This window comes from Corythoichthys intestinalis, chromosome 9, assembly GCF_030265065.1.
Source record: "Corythoichthys intestinalis isolate RoL2023-P3 chromosome 9, ASM3026506v1, whole genome shotgun sequence".
Classification (NCBI taxonomy): Eukaryota; Metazoa; Chordata; class Actinopteri; order Syngnathiformes; family Syngnathidae; genus Corythoichthys; species Corythoichthys intestinalis.
Window position 1 is genome coordinate 32,580,494 of NC_080403.1, and position 19,387 is coordinate 32,599,880.

Genomic DNA, 19,387 nt, shown 5'->3' on the forward strand with positions numbered 1-19,387 from the left:
CTGCTGTGCAACCAGGAAGGCTGTTCTGTTTTTGCAGCTGCTGATACCTAGGGTGGGAGGGGATGGTTTTGTTAGTGGATGTAGCTTCCTTTATGACACTACAGTATATAATGTCTTTCTCTATACTGTATTACTATGAATTAAACAGCACTAGAATTGAGTGATGCTTAGGCTCTCCACCTTCTGGAACATGAACAGCTGTGAAACAAGTGCAAAAACTGTTTAGAGAATGAACCATGGGTGGACAAAAGAGCTGCACTATGCATCATAGCCAAATCATTACATAGACAACACTATTTAAGAATACGGTTGTCACACCCTGAGAAAAAAAAACAAAAAACGGACACCTTATTGGTAGAGCCGGCCGGTCCTTTAATTTTGTATTTTTATTTTTTTGTTATAATAATAATTATAATCAAAATGAATTAATTAGGGACATTTTTGAGTTAAATAAGCAAATATAAAAACACCAGCAATGCTTATTTAATTCAAAATATACTAGAATTAAATCTGTCCTGCTACATCTAAAATTGTATAATTTAACGCTTAAGGTCCTGAGCCTTTATGTGTGTGTGTGTGTGTGTGTATGGCTGTTTTTTTTTTTTTTTTTTTCCCTTTTTTAAAAGAAATTATTTCATTTATTATTAATTTATTTAAAATTTAGGTTCATTCAAAGTCCCCTCAGCAATAATGATCACTCCAAGTGTAATGAATTTGAAAAATCTAGGGCTGTCAAACGAATAAAATTTTTAATCGAGTTAATCACAGCTTGAAAATTAATTAATTGTAATTAATAGCAATTCAAACCAACTATAAAATATGCCATATTTTTCTGTAAATTATTGTTGGAATGGAAAGATAAGACATAAGACGGATATATACATTCAACATACTGTATATAAGTACTGTATTTGTGTATTATAACAATAAATCAAAAAGATGGCATTAACATTATTAACATTTTGTTAAAGCGATCCATGGATAGAAAGAGTTGTAGTTCTTAAAAGATAAATGTTAGCACAAGTTATAGAAATTTTATATTAAAACCCCTCTTAATGTTTTCGTTTTAATAAAATTTGTAAAATTTTCCAACAAAAAAATGAACTAGTAGCTCGCCATTGTTGATGTCAATAATTACACAATGCTCATGGTGCTGAAACTCATAAAATCAGTCGCACCCAAGCGCCAGCAGAGGGCGACAAAACACCAAAAAAGACAAGTAACAAGTGGATATGACTCTGTGCTGTCATTTTAATCTGTTTGAGCGAGGCATGTGCATTAAATGCGTCAAATATTTTAACGTGATTCATTAAAAAAAATTAATTACCGCCCGTTAACGTGATAATTTTGACAGCCCTAGAAAAAACACAAAAATATAATACAGTTTGTGAAAATGGAGTACACAAAGAACAAGAAAATTAATGATCTTCATTTTCAACATGCTTTTCTTTTCACTTCATTCAAACCTCGTATCTCTCACTCTTTTATTGTCTTCTGTTCGCGACAGTAACACGACCAGTGAGATGAGTGGAATTTTGTATTACCTATGTATGTACCTCTTTGTATGTACCTATCAAAAAGCAGGATAGGCAGGGGAATGCGTTTTCCTGCATCTTCTTGTAAAGCACCATAACAGCATTCATTCATTCTACAAGACACAGTTTTCAAGTTTGATGATAATAAAGGACAACACACATCCCTTGAACGCTCAATAAGGGACGCATACTTTTCTGAATACTGGATGATTAAGTTTTTCAAGGGACCAGTGTTGTTTCCGTCAACGATGACTATAACGAAAATATTTGTCAACGAACAACTTTTTCATGACGATGACGAGACAATAACGAGGTTAAAAACGTGTTTTGGGAGACTAAAACATAACGAGACGAATGCCAGTTTTTGTCTGATGAGCGAAAATGTGCAATAGTTTCCATCACGTTTAGAATGTGTGATATTTTATGTGTAGTTAGCCTGCATCTTAGCAGTGTCTGGTTGTGACACTCATGTAACGTACTGCTGCTTCTAGTCTCCAGGCTTGCACACACAGGTAGGATATGTTTTATCTTTGCCAGAGAGAATATGCAATGCTGCGTTAGCCGTTAAAGGTCCGTGCCAAGTGATCATCACACACAAAAATGTAATTTGTAGCATTGGCATAGCATTCGCGTTAGCATTAGGCTAATGCTAATAGCAAGCGTCCTCTTATACCAGGGTTCACTAAATCCGGACCTCGGTGCCACTTTTCCTGTCGTGTTTTCCACATCTCTCTCCCCTAACACACCTGAATTAAATGATTACCTCTCCAGAAGCCTGATAATGATCCTGATTATTTTGATTCAGGTGTGTTGGAGGAGGGAGACATGGAAAACACGACAGGAAAAGTGGCACCGAGGTCTGGATTTAGTGAACCCTGTCTTATACCCTCGGACAACTTTTTTATTTTTTTTTACGTAAAGTTTGTGGCGTCCAGGTGGGTATAATTAATTGAAAACAATAGTTTTCCTGCCAAGTGTGTATTATCACCAAGTTGGCGTTGTCCTTATAGACCAGGGGTGGGCAAACCGGTCCTCGAGGGCCGCAGTGGGTCCTGGTCCAGCACCGAGCTTTTAACCAATGAGGTTTCAATGGAAACAAGAAGCACCTGACTGCAATCAACTGATTGCACTTATAACACACCAGATTGGTGAAAAGGTGTCCTCTTGATGGGTTGCAGCAAAAACCCGCACCCACAGCGGCCCTTTGCAGAATAGTTTGCCCACCCCTGTTATAGACGCTACAACAGTGCTAAATTTGTATATCATAAGGTGCCGGAAAGCAAAGCTCATATGACAGCGCACGGATGACTAGACGGGCACAGGTACTGGGACATACGCAGAAAATGGTGCTGGAAACAACACGCAAATGCCGACTTGCCATGCTGGGGGACTTACAAGCCTCAATTTCAGATAATATCCATGGTAAAAATGTTATGACAATTTACAATTATTTAGGCTATACTCCGCACATCATGGGCAATTGCCCACATTACTACAGGTGGGACTTACAGTACACAGTGAGCAATTAGTTTCAACAGGTCTAACTTGTTAAACATAAAAATAAACAAATAAATAAATAAATAAATCAGATTACAATAACACAAACCCATTCTTTTGTGAGTTTCATCCCCCCAGTCTTCTCTGGCCCCAAAGTTCCCACCGCCTTACAAATTGAGCAGCACAAACCCGAATTTCTCATAAGGGTACTGGCCTGTTACTCAGGCTGTTGGTAGTCCACCTGGCTGACTGTTGGCACTGTAGCTGGCCCCGAACATGACCAGCTGCTGCCACGGTAGCAGCCTCCTGCCCCGGCTTGACTGGCTGTCCATGAACCTTGGCTAGCAGCTGCGCCGCTAGCCTCTTGCTGCACCCGGTCCCTCCGATTAGCGTGATCGCTGCGACTGCCCTAATCGCCGGTTGTTGCTTTTCTGACTCGTTTTGAATAATCTTTTTAAAAAAACAGACACAGCAGATGCAACTGTCTTTTTGGCATGTTGAAATACCGTTTGATCCAGGCTGCTTGGCTCCCCAGATGCCGCAAATTTCTAAAGTGTTTACTTTTTAAAGTCAGGGGCGTGATTTGTTGGTGGATCAACTGTTATAAATCAAAATGTTATATTTTTATAAACAACGTGCAAATTGTGGGATTTGTTCTGTAAATGAATTCATGCAGATTATCATTTTAGTTTATACATTCTTTAAAAACGTTTTTATATTATTATTTTCTATACACGAGAGGTGCCGAATCTGCCCAAATAGGTCCCGGAACACAGGTAGGTCGAAATCAAGAGGTATCGGATCTTGTTCCGGCAGGATCCGGCACAAATTAACCCCTGCTCTACAATATGTGCCCGTCTGTCAATGTTAATTCAAAATAGTACATGGAAACCTTTATTTTTGGAGTAATTATTTATTTATTTTTTTTACAGATGTAAACATGTTTAGTAAACGGCGACTAAAACTAGACAAAATTAGTCTCAAGTCTTCGTCAACAAAAACTAGAGGAAGACACATTTTTTGAAATGACTCAAATATGACTAATACGTATTATCTTCCAACAGATCTAGACTAAAATTAAAAGGACTGCCAAAAAACAACACTGCAAGGGACAGTTGGCAACCCTATTTATGTAAGTACTTTATATTCTAATGTTGTAGCTTGCCAAAGCAATGTTATATAGACAAGTACTGCACACACTGCTGCATGCCTGAGGAGAGGCGATTTGTGACTCTCAGTGGCTTCCATAAACATTAAATATATCTTAACATGACACCACGACACTTGTCAACTTTTTCACATAAAAATGAAACCGCGTGCTAAATATAGATGCCCTCGTCTGTGACAAGAGGTGAACATGCTGCGGAAATAAGAACAAATGGGGCTCGACAACAGAAAACACCACAGACATTTTTTTTCCACTAAGGTGAAAGAAATGCAATGAATCTTTCATTTATGCACATCATAGAAGTGAGAGCAAACAATTCTCATTTTCGACCTCTTTATTGAGTAATAGGTAAAAGAAAGGGAGCTGAGCCCCTGAAGCACATGACAAAGATTGCATTAAAATCAATACAATTCTGAAATAATAAGGTGAAAATAAATTCAGTGTAAACAAGTTAAATAGACAATAACACATTTTTCTTTAACGCTATTATATGTGACTTCAAGCTTTACCTTGCATGTTCAGTTTATATTAAACCTTTATAGGGTGAGTGACGATTTTTGGGAATTAACCTACTGTATTATAGGGCACTCATTTAACTCCTTGGCTGTCATTGACTTCACTAAAATATCTAATCAATTTTGATTGGCAGGTTGGCAGCAATCTGCAGCTAGTCCCTCCTGTTTTAATGAATTGGACTTTATATTTGTCAATGGCAGGCAATGAGGTAAATTAGTATGGAATAAAATGAAAAAAATAAAAAGCAACTTTAGAGTTATTGGGGGTCATAACCAGAGTGAATATGTTTTTATTAATTTATTCATAAAAATATAATTACAAAATATAGAGTTATAATTGACACCTTGCATCCACATAAGTGGACATCACATTTTGGGTCATAGAAGCCACACTTGTATAAGAAATGTCAGTCTTGGGGACTACATAACTGAAAATGTGATGTCCATCTACATATGTGGGCACAAGGTTTTCATAAGGTTGTTAGTTTTTTCAATTGCCCAAAATAGTCACTTACCTTAAAAAGGGTTAAGGACATATTTCCATCCCCATAATCTGCAGCTACATTTCGTTAGTCTAATAGCAGAATAATCAGTCATTCATAATTTACTTTCGTCGTGTCAATAAAAAAACACTAATGAGCTTGCCATGAAAATCAAGGTCATGTGACCATTCTTATTCGTATTTTTTTCTTGTTAAAAATAACCTGCCATTAGACTAATGTGTACCGTTTTATGTGCGCTCTGCATCATGTTGCAGCAATTTGCAGTCCAGTCATCAGATTAAAAACACAAATACACAGTGACTAACAAATAACTGAGGCAGCACATTTAGACTTCAACTAAAGTGGGTTAAATGTTATATTAACATTGATGACTATACCTTCCAACAAACATTAAAAATAATAAATATAAGTAAGGTGAATGAGTCACATCTGAATGTAGTGGTAGTAATGGTTAAGGAATGTTTCTTTTTTACTAATATATTATTTAACAATATGCTTCTTTTTATATAGTTAATACATCTTCTAAATCTCGTAGTTCCTTATAGAACCTGCGGGCATTGAATTGAGGGAGCGAGAAAGCGGACGAGGAGCGGGTACATAAGTTACAAAGGGATAGGGAGCACACGGGCAGCGGGTTTAGCAGGACACCTCCATGGTCTGGGGTCCGGCCTGGCGGTCCAGCGCGGCGGGAGCGTTGTTTTCCAGCAGGCTGTTCAAGTTGTGGCGGCTGCGACTGCTGCTGTCCATGGAGGTGGTGCTGGAAGAAGAGGCGGTGCGCGAGCGAGCCAGTCGAGTCATTCCTGCCGACGGCACTGGCGGAGAACAAAGGCATTGGTGAAACCCCCCCAACACACAGAAGCTGCACCTTGGGAAGGCTTGCATCGTCTGATGTGATAGCACTGAGAAAGTGCTGTGCCAAACATGCAAGCAGTTTGCAGATAAGGAGAAAATTAATTGGAAGTGGTAGGTATCACAAAAAAAAGTTCTAATTGGAAACCATAGCGTGAGGTATCACAACCACAAAAGAAAGCAGCTGCAATAGAATAACACCATCAGTTCATGCAAAAATAAATAAATAAAAATAAATAAAAAAATAAATCCATGCTAAAGGATCTGAACTAATCTTGTAAAGGGAATAAATGTGCATCGATGTTAGAAATCCTTATATAGAGAATTTCTGCATATACAGTGGAAAACTAAGTATTTAAACACCCAGCTATTTTGCATGTTCTCCCACTTAGAAATCATGGAGGGGTCTGAAATTTTCATCATAGGTGCATGTCCACAGTGAGCGAGATAATCTAAAAAGAAAAATCCAGAAATCACAATGTATGATTTTTGAAATGATTTATTTGTGCGATACAGCTGCAAATAAGTATTTGAACTAGGGCTGTCAAACGATTAAAATTTTTTAATCGACTTAATTACAGCTTAAAAATTAATTCATTGTAATTAATCGCAATTCAAACCATCTATAAAATATGCCATATTTTTCTGTAAATTATTGTTGGAATGTAAAGATAAGACACAAGATGGATATATATATTTAACATACGGTACATAAGTACTGTATTTGTTTATTTTCACAATAAATCAACAAGATGGCATTAACATTATTAACATTCTGTTAAAGCGATCCATGGATAGAAAGACTTGTAGTTCTTAAAAGATAAATGTTAGTACAAGTTATAGACATTTTAAATTAAACCCCCTCTTAATGTTTTCGTTTTAATAAAATTTGTAAAATTTTCATTTAAAAAATAAACTAGTAGCTTGCCATTTTTGTGGTCAATAATTACACAGTGCTCATGGTGCTGAAACCCATAAAATCAGTCGCACCCAAGCGCCAGAAGAGGGCGACAAAACACCAAAAAACAAGTAACAAGTGGACATTACACTGTGCTGTCATTTTAATCTGTTTGAGCGGGGCATGTGCGTTAAATGCGTCAAATATTGTAACGTGATTAATTCAAAAAAATAATTATCGCCCGTTAACGCGATAAATTTGACAGCCCTAATTTGAACACCTGAAAAAACGAATGTTAGTATTTGGTACAGTAGCCTTTTGTTGCAATTACAGAGGTCAAACGTTTCCTTTAGTTTTTCATCAGGTTTGCACACACTGCTGGCGGGATCTTGAGTTTGCGCTCCCTCCAAAGGTTTTCTATTGGGTTTGCGTCTAGAGACCGGCTAGTAGGGCTGAATTGGGGGAAAAAAACTGACATTGCGATTTTTTTCGGGGTTTGTGATATACCTGTATATCGCGATTTTAAAACTAGAAGAATTTACACCAGACTTGAATAGCTCTGTTTGGGAAGACTTTGGTTGACTCACTATGACCACATCGTATTCATGAGAGATGTCTGGATCTGATCGCATGATCGGAAAATGGGCCATTTTTCAGAGGACTGAAATCGGGTGAAAAGAATCGGGTTTTTAATTAAAAAAAAAAATTTGTTTTTCTGCTTCATGCTCATACAGCCTCTCACCCTCCCTCCTCCTGAAAAGCAGCTTGACCAAACTGTTTTTCTTGATCGCCAGTGCAGCTGGCGTTTGGTACTTAAAGTTAACGATGATTGACAGGTTTGTAGCTTTGATCTGGCCAGAGACTCCACGGTAGCTTTACGATCAGGGACACAAATATATTAATCATTGTTAAGCTTGGTACACAGTCTGAAGTGTACTGTGGCAACTCATTGTTGAACTGAGATGCTATTCTCGGCAGCGTGAGTATCAAAGAAGGAAAAAAAATTTTTTTTTCAGGATCGGATTGGGACTATATCGGCAGATTCTCAAAATCAGGTGATTTAGACTTGGACTTGGGTGCAAAAATATGAGATCGGGACATCCCTAGTATTCATATGAACCTGTTTAATCCAGGCTAAGAGGGTTTATCTGTGAATGATGAAGATTGGTGTATAAAAAAGGGATCCAGAAAGTCATGTCTCTCCACAATCACTGCTTTTATGAAGAAAAACTAAAGTTTACATAAAAAACAAAAAAACAAAAACAATCATACGTCCTGCGATGGGGCTATTGCGCATGCACACATTGCGATGGCAATGTTCAAACGATATATTGTACAGGCCTACCGACTAGGCCATGCGAGAACCTTGTTATGCTTCTTATGGAGCCACTCCTTGGTTTTCCTAGCTGTGTGCTTCGGGTCATTGTCATGTTGGAAGACCCAGGCACGAGCCATCTTCAATGCACTGACTGAAGCAAGGAGGTTGTTTCCCAAAATATCACTATCAGTCATCCTCTCTTTAATACAGTGCATTCGTCCAATCCCATGTGATGAAAAACACCCCCAAAGCATCATGCTACCGCACCCATGCTTCACAGTAGGGATTGTGTTCTTGAGATAGTACTCATCATTCTTATTCTCCCAAACAAGGATATGGAATTATGACCAAAATGTTCGATTTTACTCTCATATGACGACAAAACTTGCTCACGTGACTCCTCTGCATCATTCAAATGGTCATAGGCAACTTAAGACGGGCCTTTACATGTGCTGGTTTAAGCAGGGGAACCTTCCATGCAATGCATGATTTCAAACCATGACGTCTTAGTGTATTACCAACAGTAACCTTGGAAATGGTGGTCCCAGCGCTTTTCAGGTCATTGACAAACTCCTGTCGTGTGGTTCTGGGCTGATTCCTCACCTTTCTTAAGATCATTGAGACCCCACGAGGTGATATCTTACATGGGGCTCCACTCCGATTGAGATTGACCGTCATGTTTAGCTCCTTCCATTTTCCAATGATTGCTCCAAAAGTTGACCTTTTTTCACCAAGCTGCTTGGCAGTTGCTCCGTAGCACTTTCCAGCCTTGTGGAGTTGAACAATTTTGTCTCTGGTGTCTTTGGACAGCACTTTGGTCTTGACCATGTTTCAAGTTTGAGTCTTACTGATTGTATGGGGTGGACAGGTATTTTTATGCTGCCATCGACCTCAAACAAGTGCATCTGATTCAGGATAATACACGAAAAGGAGGTGGACTTTCAATAGGCGGACTAACAGGTCTTTAAGGGTCAGAATTCTAGCTAATAGACAGGTGTTCAAATACTCATTTGCAGCTGTATCACACAAATAAATTGTTTAAAAAAATCATGCATTGTGATTTCTGGATTTTTCTTTTTAGATGATCTTTCTCACCGTGGACATGCACCTACGATGAAAATTTCAACTCCTCCATAATTTCTAAGTGTGAAAACTTGTAAATTAGCAGGGAGTTCAAATACTTATTTTCTTCACTATATTCTGCATGCCATTCATCCACAGTGGGGTGTTCTAAGGCCATGTGGCTTCAAAGCGTTCTAGTCGGGCAGCTTTTGAAGACCCTGGTACCTGATTCGTTGCTCAGGTGACTGAGAAGGACATAGGGAACTGTAGGCCATCGTTCAAGAAGGAAAGAAAGAGGAAGAAAGGTTGAAAAGGTGTTGCGCTTAGCATATTTCCGACTCACAGTACTGGACACAAAGATCATAAGGGAAAAATTGACCACCTCCCTTAAAAGCCCACATTCCGCCTTGTAGCATTTCCCACAGTGTTAATGAGAGAAAAGTAGCTTTAAGAAGCATGCTGAGGTGTTAAGATTTTCCAGCCTTTCTCAGGATGGAAACACTCCTTTTAATCTCAGCTAATCCCACAGTGGCATTTGCTCAACAGGAGGACTCCATGGCATTTCAAACCAAGCACCAAAGGGTTCCCCTCTGGCAGTCGGGGGGATATTAGAACATAAGAACACAATCAAAATTACAAGTTCACGTTTGTCTTGAATGCCCCAAACAACTTCACAGCTGATACATTTAGTTTTTCCCTTAATAAAGTTCACTTTATATTAATACAATAACAACTCATGAAAAAAAAAAAAGTCAAATGGGTGTATGGGACAGTTTGCATAGATTAGAAATAAAGACAAAGTATCCGATTCAGAGGTAACAGTTGAAGGTTTCTACTTCCACACAGCTTCAGTTCTCTTGAATCATTCAGAATGCGTACAATCACACCTCCAATTCAATTGTTGTATTTTTACAGACAAACCCTTGGAGGCCAGTTTAACACCGCACTGCAGCAAAAGACAATTTTGAAAGAAAAGGAAAGCACACCAGACAAAACCCAGAGGGAATGGACTTTATGCACTAATTTCATTTTTATGACTGCTAAGGTTATTCAAGTATGACGAAGCATTTTTCCCCTCCGCAGAATACCGTTCCTTACCCATAGACTCCACCATCAGTTGTCAAGACAGTTCCCGCAGACATTGCGCCATGCCTTCCCGTAGGGGGCCGACCCAGCCAGAATGTTGAGTTGTCTTTCATTGTGATAAACACACGCTGCGTTCGAACGCCAAATTTAGATGGAAATAGGACAAAGGTTTTACTCCTTACAAGGAGGCAGGAGTGTCTCAAGAGTGACTTGGAGGATGATTCAAGGCAGTTATCATATTAAGTAGCACCATACATGCACTTTAAAAGAAACAAACAAACAAAAAAATCAATGTATAACTTTGGCTTGTAATATTTACGTAAAATGAATGATAACTGCCCGTTTTTTGTTTTTAACCAAGAATCTAGACGGTTTTACGTCCATATCTATAGAACTTCCACGTATCTATAGATCTTCCACGATTTAAGCATTTATTTACAAGAATTTTCAACTTAAAAAGTGCTTTGTTTCGTGAAGGCCATCATGTTGGATTAAACAATACCGTAACTTTTGCTTGAAATATTTACGTAAAATGAACGATAACTGCCAGTTTTTTTTGCTTTTAACTAAGAATCTATTAAAAAATCTGCGATTTAAGCATTTATTTACAAGAATTATCAACGTATAAAGCTCTTTGTTTCATGAAGGTCGCAATGTTGTATTTTGTATCTCTACATAATAGCGGAATTAAACCTAAATAAGTTGTGTTTGTATACCGAAAAACGCAAATTTGACTTTTGTTGAGGAAAAACTAAGATTATTCTGCATGCTTTTCTCAATTATTATTTCTGATGTGAAAATTGAGTCATTTATTAGCTGTTGAAAACTTGCACTAAATTAAAAAAAAAAAAAAAAGGTTGCCAATTTGGGCAAAAACTTACAGTATACAGTGCCTTGCAAAAGTATTCGGCCCCCTTGAATCTTGCAACCTTTCGCCACATTTCAGGCTTCAAACATAAAGATATGAAATTTAATTTTTTTGTCAAGAATCAACAACAAGTGGGACACAATCGTGAAGTGGAACAACATTTATTGGATAATTTAAACTTTTTTAACAAATAAAAAACTGAAAAGTGGGGCGTGCAATATTATTCGGCCCCTTTACTTTCAGTGCAGCAAACTCACTCCAGAAGTTCAGTGAGGATCTCTGAATGATCCAATGTTGTCCTAAATGACCGATGATGATAAATAGAATCCACTTGTGTGTAATCAAGTCTCCGTATAAATGCACCTGCTCTGTGATAGTCTCAGGGTTCTGTTTAAAGTGCAGAGAGCATTATGAAAACCAAGGAACACACCAGGCAGGTCCGAGATACTGTTGTGGAGAAGTTTAAAGCCGGATTTGGATACAAAAAGATTTCCCAAGCTTTAAACATCTCAAGGAGCACTGTGCAAGCCATCATATTGAAATGGAAGGAGCATCAGACCACTGCTAATCTACCAAGACCCGGCCGTCCTTCCAAACTTTCTTCTCAAACAAGGAGAAAACTGATCAGAGATGCAGCCAAGAGGCCCATGATCACTCTGGATGAACTGCAGAGATCTACAGCTGAGGTGGGAGAGTCTGTCCATAGGACAACAATCAGTCGTACACTGCACAAATCTGGCCTTTATGGAAGAGTGGCAAGAAGACAGTCATTTCTCAAAGATATCCATAAAAAGTCTCGTTTAAAGTTGGCCACAAGCCACCTGGGAGACACACCAAACATGTGGAAGAAGGTGCTCTGGTCAGATGAAACCAAAATTGAACTTTTTGGCCACAATGCAAAACGATATGTTTGGCGTAAAAGCAACACAGCTCATCACCCTGAACACACAATCCCCACTGTCAAACATGGTGGTGGCAGCATCATGGTTTGGGCCTGCTTTTCTTCAGCAGGGACAGGGAAGATGGTTAAAATTGACGGGAAGATGGATGCAGCCAAATACAGGAACATTCTGGAAGAAAACCTGTTGGTATCTGCACAAGACCTGAGACTGGGACGGAGATTTATCTTCCAACAGGACAATGATCCAAAACATAAAGCCAAATCTACAGTGGAATGGTTCAAAAATAAATGTATCCAGGTGTTAGAATGGCCAAGTCAAAGTCCAGACCTGAATCCAATCGAGAATCTGTGGAAAGAGCTGAAGACTGCTGTTCACAAACACTCTCCATCCAACCTCACTGAGCTCGAGCTGTTTTGCAAGGAAGAATGGGCAAGAATGTCAGTCTCTCGATGTGCAAAACTGATAGAAACATACCCCAAGCGACTTGCAGCTGTAATTGGAGCAAAAGATGGCGCTACAAAGTATTAACGCAAGGGGGCCGAATAATATTGCACGCCCCACTTTTCAGTTTTTTATCTGTTAAAAAAGTTTAAATTATCCAATAAATTTTGTTCCACTTCACGATTGTGTTCCACTTGTTGTTGATTCTTGACAAAAAAATTAAAATTTTATATCTTTATGTTTGAAGCCTGAAATGTGGCGAAAGGTTGCAAGGTTCAAGGGGGCTGAATACTTTTGCAAGGCACTGTATATGGTATGTTAAATATTGATATAATTGATCCTGAAAAATATAGGTGATTATCTCTGCACTTGGTGATTTTTGTACATCTACTGTATGTAAAATTTGAGAATTTTATAGCCATTTTAAGTTTAGTTTAAATTTAGACTCATATATGCCGAAGGGAGGTGACTGTTTTGGTTTTAGGGTTGCTCGTGGCTTTGGTTTTGAAAATATTTGAATTTTAAGTTTTTGAAAATACCCCCCCCGTAGGGATCGGCCCCGAGCACCATGTCCCGTCAACTGATATTGAAGTCTATGCCTTGCTTAGCTAACCCTTGACACAGGGAATTCTAAACTTTTAAATATTGCCGTGCATATGGTCCATTGCGTTCTTTGAGTTAGACAGGACATGAAATATTGTTCAGTGTCCACATCTTCACATACAAACTCCAACCTCACCTACTGAGAGTTATCAATTTTACCCAACACTGCAGAAAGCAGAGGGGAAAGTGTATTAACAACTGCAAAACATGTCTGTTTGCGTCCAGGCTGCATAATTTGTTTTTGCTCAGTCCAAAATGCATCATCAGGACGATTGAGCAACACATGAGCGACAACAATCCTATTCAAAAATACAGAACATTTGCATCAACAGGAAGTGCACTGAACTCTACTGTGGCCACAAATACGTCAGAAGTCTTGAACTGATTGTTGCTATTATGAACTGGTTTAAGCTGCAACATTTTTTTTTTTTTTTTTTTAACTTCGATACATTGAAAAACATGTACTTACTGTAGCCCATTCCCTGAACAAAGTACTTGAAGGCCTCGGCAAGTTTCCCAGGCTGTCGGTGGATAACATTAGGAAAATTAGAAGCTAAAATGATGAGAGGGCCTGGATGTCTCAAGAAGTTCAAATCCTACCTGCACCACCTGGGGCAAACCTCCACAATCAGCCATCTAAGAGAATAGAGAAACCCAAAAAGTTTTTGTCAACAACAATAAGCAAACTGCACACAAGTGTCAGGAACAAGCAAATACAGCACAGATTCATACTTTATGAAATATTTTCACCTTCAACAGAGTGGTCTTTGTTGGATTTAACCTGGAATTGCACTCCACCTGGAAAATTAAAAAAAAAAAAAAAAAAAAAAACCCTTTCATGTATACTTTTTTTTTTAACCATTACAGGGCACTCATTTAACTCATTGGCTGCCATTGATGGAAAAATCAATGGATTGGACATCTAGCACTGCCAATGCCATTGAAAGATGAGCCACTGACTTCATAGTGATATTGATGGGACACATTCCCCAGACACTGCGCCACGCCTTCAAGTAGGAGGCCATCCCACACTCCGCTTCAGTCGGTCGCAGCTATTCTCAAACACATGCAGCTATCCATCGCCAGATTTAGGTTAAAAAAAAGTATGAAAGCTGTACCGCATACATACAGGAAGGATTGTCTTAGTCTTACATTTGTTTGAGGATTCAAGGTAGTTATTATATTTTTCGTACCATGCACGCATTTTGAAAAGTAACTTCTCCCATTGAAAAATCAATGGGGAGTTTTTAATTAGAAAATATGTTTTTCCTACTTCATATTCGTACAGCCTCTCACTCTCTCCGCTGCTGCTTTTCTTGGTCAGCATTGCCCTGGAGTTACCTACTTAAAGTTAATGATGATTGACGGGTTTATAGCTTTGATCTTGCCAGAGAAGCTTGGTAGCTCCACAATCAAAGGCATAAATGTGTCAATCATCGTTTAGCTTGTTATACACTAGCGGTAGTGTGCTGTGGCAACTCATTGTGTAAGTGAGAGGCTGTTCTCAGCAGCGTGAGTGGACTCACTCAATGAAGCATTTAATAAAGACAAGATTTTTTCCACGTTATTGTTGTTTTAAAATAATTCACATTATGAAGACGGCACAGTGGGATAATAACATGTTTAAAACCTTTGTTTGTGCAAAAAAAAAAAAAAAAAAAAAATTTTTTTAATTCCCCGGTATCGGATCGGGACTCTGTATCGGCATATTTTCGAATCAGAGACCGCAAGAATATGGTATCGGTGCAAGACCAAAAATTATGCGGTAGAAGATGTACTTTAGAGTGTTATTTGGGGCCTTAACGAGAGTATTTCTGTTTTTATTGATTTTAATTTCATTAATTCCGCTTTTACTAATATTTTTATAATTGATGAATTAATGAATAATTTGGGATTTTTTCCCAGATAAGCCCAGTCAAAAAGTTAAACCCCGCCACCTGAAAAAGATTATAAAAAAGAGGATATGAAACTTGTACTTTTAGGTTTTATTGAAGAGGGTGAAATTGGGTATTGTCATTAATAACTTGCATGAAAAGTTCTGCATTTTTGTACCTTTGCCTCCAAATGAACTCACACAAGTAGCTGTCCACTAAAGATCGGTGTGTGCCGCATTAGGGTTAGGGCGGGGCTTAGTGTGTGCATTAAATTGGAGCTGGCACAGGGGGCGGGACTTAACTTTTCGCGCGTGCACTTTTTACATTAGTGGCAGGGCTTATCTGGAATAGATCCGCTAATTTGATCAAATAAACAATAAATAAAATACAATAAAAATGAATAATTTAAAAAATATGCATAGATTTGTAATATATGTTTTTTAATTACCAAAAATAGGCCCTTGCTCTATCAAAGTTTAAAGGTCTTAAGTGTCAACTTTTGAATAGCTTTCTACTGTAGTAACCCCTGCCCCTGAAAGGGTTAAGAACTAATTTGGCAATAATAAATAAATAGAAATAATTTCGTTCAGTTCATTAAGTTGCGGTTGTTGAATTTACCACAGCATCCACAGCAGGTGATGTGTCACCAACCACCAACAAAGCAGGGCACCTAGAGAAGACGAAGATGCAATCTTAACGAACTAAAATCACAATCATTAAATTGTAACAGACGCAGCTGCTGTGAACGCTTACGTTAGCGTGTTGACGGTGTGCTCATTCAAACCTACGATGGGCCGTTCAATGTCCAAGTCCTGGCGACTGTTCGACATGAATAAGGGAAGGTTAGTTGCCAGACCAAACCAGTTGTGCGACACCTCACTATGTTACATCATACTATTGGTAGGTGCCACAGAAGAGGGCCAAGTTGTCCTGATTGATGTCCTGGGCAATGTGTAACCGGTAAGTCTGGATCAGCTCCTGGTTCTCTGTTAGCTCATCCTATGGAATAGAGAACATAGTATGCACCCATGTCAAAAACAGGCGTTTTCCTGAAGTGGCTTTGGCAAAGAATGATAGAATGCATATATAATTGCCAAGACGAAGTATAAGTATTAAGACGACAGGAAGAGACTAATTGTCTTGGACTTTTAACTGCCCAGGGAAATTTAGTAAAGTAGGTCATATAAGAGTACCTAGCAAAAAAAAAAAAGGACCAATTCTGTAGCAGTTAATAGAATTAAGTCAGCCAAAGTTAATCAAAAACATTCCAAGACTGATGAAACGATTGCCCTATTAAATTGACTATGTCATATCTGTTCAAGGAAAAAATTGTGGGAGTAAAGCGATCAAAAGAAAACAACAGCAGAATTTTAATAGATAAATGAGGTGTCTAGGGCAGGGAAATTTTAAAAGCTCTAGTATTATTATTATTATTATTATTTTTTTTTTTTTTATCAATAATGACTTCAAACTGAATAGTTTGGCAGATGGTTTTTTAGCTGTTTATTAGATTCCAGGTGTGTTCATCTGTATAGCTGAACACACAAAGAAAATTACACATGCTGGGCACTAAAATCAGTTTAATTTTTGGAGCACCCAGTAACTTTAAAGACCAAGTGTGAAGTAATTTCATAAAATGCCAAATAGGGTCACAATTAAAGTAATTAAACATTGTCCAACAAATAAAGTATGAAAAAATAATTTATATGTTGTATATTTGACAAAATAATAAGGGCGTAGTTATGGTCTGAACAATGGTCGGGACGATATAACAGCTTTTGCTGAGGACGGGACATTAATAAGACCAAACAGATTGGGTGAACGGGTGTCAGGACTACATTTCTCACATATATGAACCTAATTAATTGATAGGCTAAATGATCATTGCAAAATAAATCTGTATTGACTTACAATATCATATCATATGTATTGGTTCAGGTGATACACCGTTCGATTCAAACATAAAAAAAAAAAAAAAAACTATGAAAGAAACATTTTGAAAACTTCCAGAATAAATGCCTGGATTTTATTAGCAAATTTAAATTTTAAATATTTGAACATAACTTAAATTACATTACCATTAGGGATGGGAATTGATACGATTTTTACGATTCCGATTCCATTATCGATATTGCTTAACGATTCGATTCTTTATCGATTCTAATTTCGGGAAAAAAACGAACAAACATTTTGATTGGCATCAAGTTTGTTTAATCAAGTTTGTTTAATCAGAAGTCACAACCTTACAAACTCACAACGAGGTCAAAAGAGGCCCAAAGCCTCAATGTTAACTGTGGCAATAAATGGCAAATGCACAAGAATGTGTAACATTTTACTGAAACATTTTTCTAATAGAAATATAAAATATTGGTATAATTTGGCATATAGGTCGTTGTTCTGCCTTTGGCAATGTCCCCAAACTTTTTCCTGTGAGGGCCAAATAACTTTTCCCTTCTCTGATGAGAGGCCAGGGTCAGTTTGTAACAGAAAAAGTGTGACGATTGCAGGAGTGCGTAAATGTAAAAAAATATTGTTTTTTAGAAAGCCACAATCAAATAACCCTCTGTGGATTCTTCACGGAACAAAAGTAAATAAAATAAAAATAATAATATAATATAATAATAATAAGTAATAATAGCACTATTAATTAAATAGATAATAACCAAATAACCCTCTCTGAGTTATTCACTGAAAAAGGCCAGGAAATAAATAACACTACTGAGGGAGAAAAAAAACAAAGAAAATTCAAAATGCTCTCTGGAATTGTTCAGGGGGCCGGACCAAATATGGAGCCGCGGGCTGTAGTTTGGGGACCCCTGTTTTTATTTACCAGTATATTGAAACGCATGCCTTTTAGTTTTTATGGTGCTTTCACGCTCAAGTGGTGGCGCCCTTGCGCTTCCTCACGCGAAGAAGAGCGCGCTCACGTGAAGAAGAGCGCGCTTACACGCGAAGAAGAAGAAATGCCGCATCCAAGTGAGTAAGCGAGTTTGTGACAAAGGGAAACACTGCCACGAGCCTACGTTCTTTGTTAATGTTTGTAAAATATCTACAGAGCCAACGCCTGTATGTATCATCTTTTGTGTTGTTGTTGTGTGTTTCCACTCGCGATCGGACACTTAAATCCAGTTGTGTAGTGGTTTAAACGATGTGCTAATGCTAGCGAACGCATGCTAACTGTTTTTTATTACTGTGTTAGCAGCTAATTATCGCTGATACCTGATTTACGTTAATGCAAACCTGTTTGTTATTGGGGACGAAATTTATTTGTTTCATTTCTATTTTTAGTTTCAAGTGATGTTTGAATAAAGTCAGCAAATTATACCAACGTCTTCTGCATCGTCATTTGGGAGTTTAGCTGGCTGTATAGCCAGGACTGAGCCTTAGCGTCTCGGTGAGGACAGTGCAGTCTATTCCCTCCCGATGCAGTTATTTCCATCTCGCAATGACTGCAAGTCGCTTTGTTGTAATTTTTCCTCGTGAAGTGAAGACACACTTTCGAGCGTTCGAACCTACGTGCTGTCATTGTAATGTTTACGGCGGCAATGCTCGTGCTAAACTATCGTAACCTTTCATTTTCACCCTTTTACTGGTGAAGTGTAGCCAAACTTTGGAGCGAGTGGTTCTTGGCGCCATGCTAGTTTGAGGCGTCTGGACAACAAGACACGTCACGACGCAATATGTGTCTTTAGGGATCGTTAAAGGGATCGTTAAGGCTTTTTCATTGTGATGTCGAGGCCTCGAAACACTCGGAACCGGTTCCGAATTGGAATCGGATTTCGATTCCCATCCCTAATTACCATGCACAATAGATACAAACTTGTCAATAATCTCTATCTAGGAATGAAAAATAAACACTTGTCTTAAAACCACTTAACATTGTCTTTCTAAATAAAGAAATTAAATATAGCTGAAAAAAACTTCTTAGTAAGGGAATACCAAAAAAAAATAAAATAATAAATAACTAAAATAAAATATAAATAATGGCGCCTTCCTTCAGGTATAACACTACTGCTTTTGTCCATTAGCACAGCCAAACTCAACAAAAAAATGAAAGCTCCTTCGGGCTGCTTCAAGATTACATAAATAAAATTAAAATAAGGGAGAAGGGGTTAACCTCAAATCACTACATTTCTCACAGTTTAATTAGCGTTAACGTAGAAACCATATACAGGAGGACACTAAGCAGCTTCCTACTCAAGTTTTACAGGTTAGCAAATTCACACAGTTTAATGTTATGCTAACTCTGATGCAGGTTAGATTTTCAG

The 19,387-nt window shown here is 38.0% G+C and overlaps 1 protein-coding gene across 3 annotated transcripts in view; it reads right to left on the reverse strand.

The window, feature by feature from the left end:
• Positions 1 to 4,516: 4,516 nt before the first annotated feature.
• ndrg3a (ndrg family member 3a) overlaps positions 4,517 to 19,387 on the reverse strand; it is an 84,405-nt gene continuing 69,534 nt past the window's right edge. For 2 of the 3 annotated variants that reach the window (XM_057845534.1, XM_057845536.1), the window contains 8 exons: positions 16,015 to 16,118; positions 15,873 to 15,938; positions 15,738 to 15,789; positions 13,996 to 14,043; positions 13,846 to 13,881; positions 13,715 to 13,766; positions 9,571 to 9,609; positions 4,517 to 6,030 (listed from right to left, as the gene is read on the reverse strand). In XM_057845534.1, coding sequence (XP_057701517.1) covers positions 5,855 to 6,030; positions 9,571 to 9,609; positions 13,715 to 13,766; positions 13,846 to 13,881; positions 13,996 to 14,043; positions 15,738 to 15,789; positions 15,873 to 15,938; positions 16,015 to 16,118 — 573 coding nt within the window. In that variant the 3' untranslated portion in view covers positions 4,517 to 5,854. The remainder of the gene's footprint in view (positions 6,031 to 9,570; positions 9,610 to 13,714; positions 13,767 to 13,845; positions 13,882 to 13,995; positions 14,044 to 15,737; positions 15,790 to 15,872; positions 15,939 to 16,014; positions 16,119 to 19,387) is intronic. The other variant, XM_057845535.1, reaches the window with a different exon arrangement.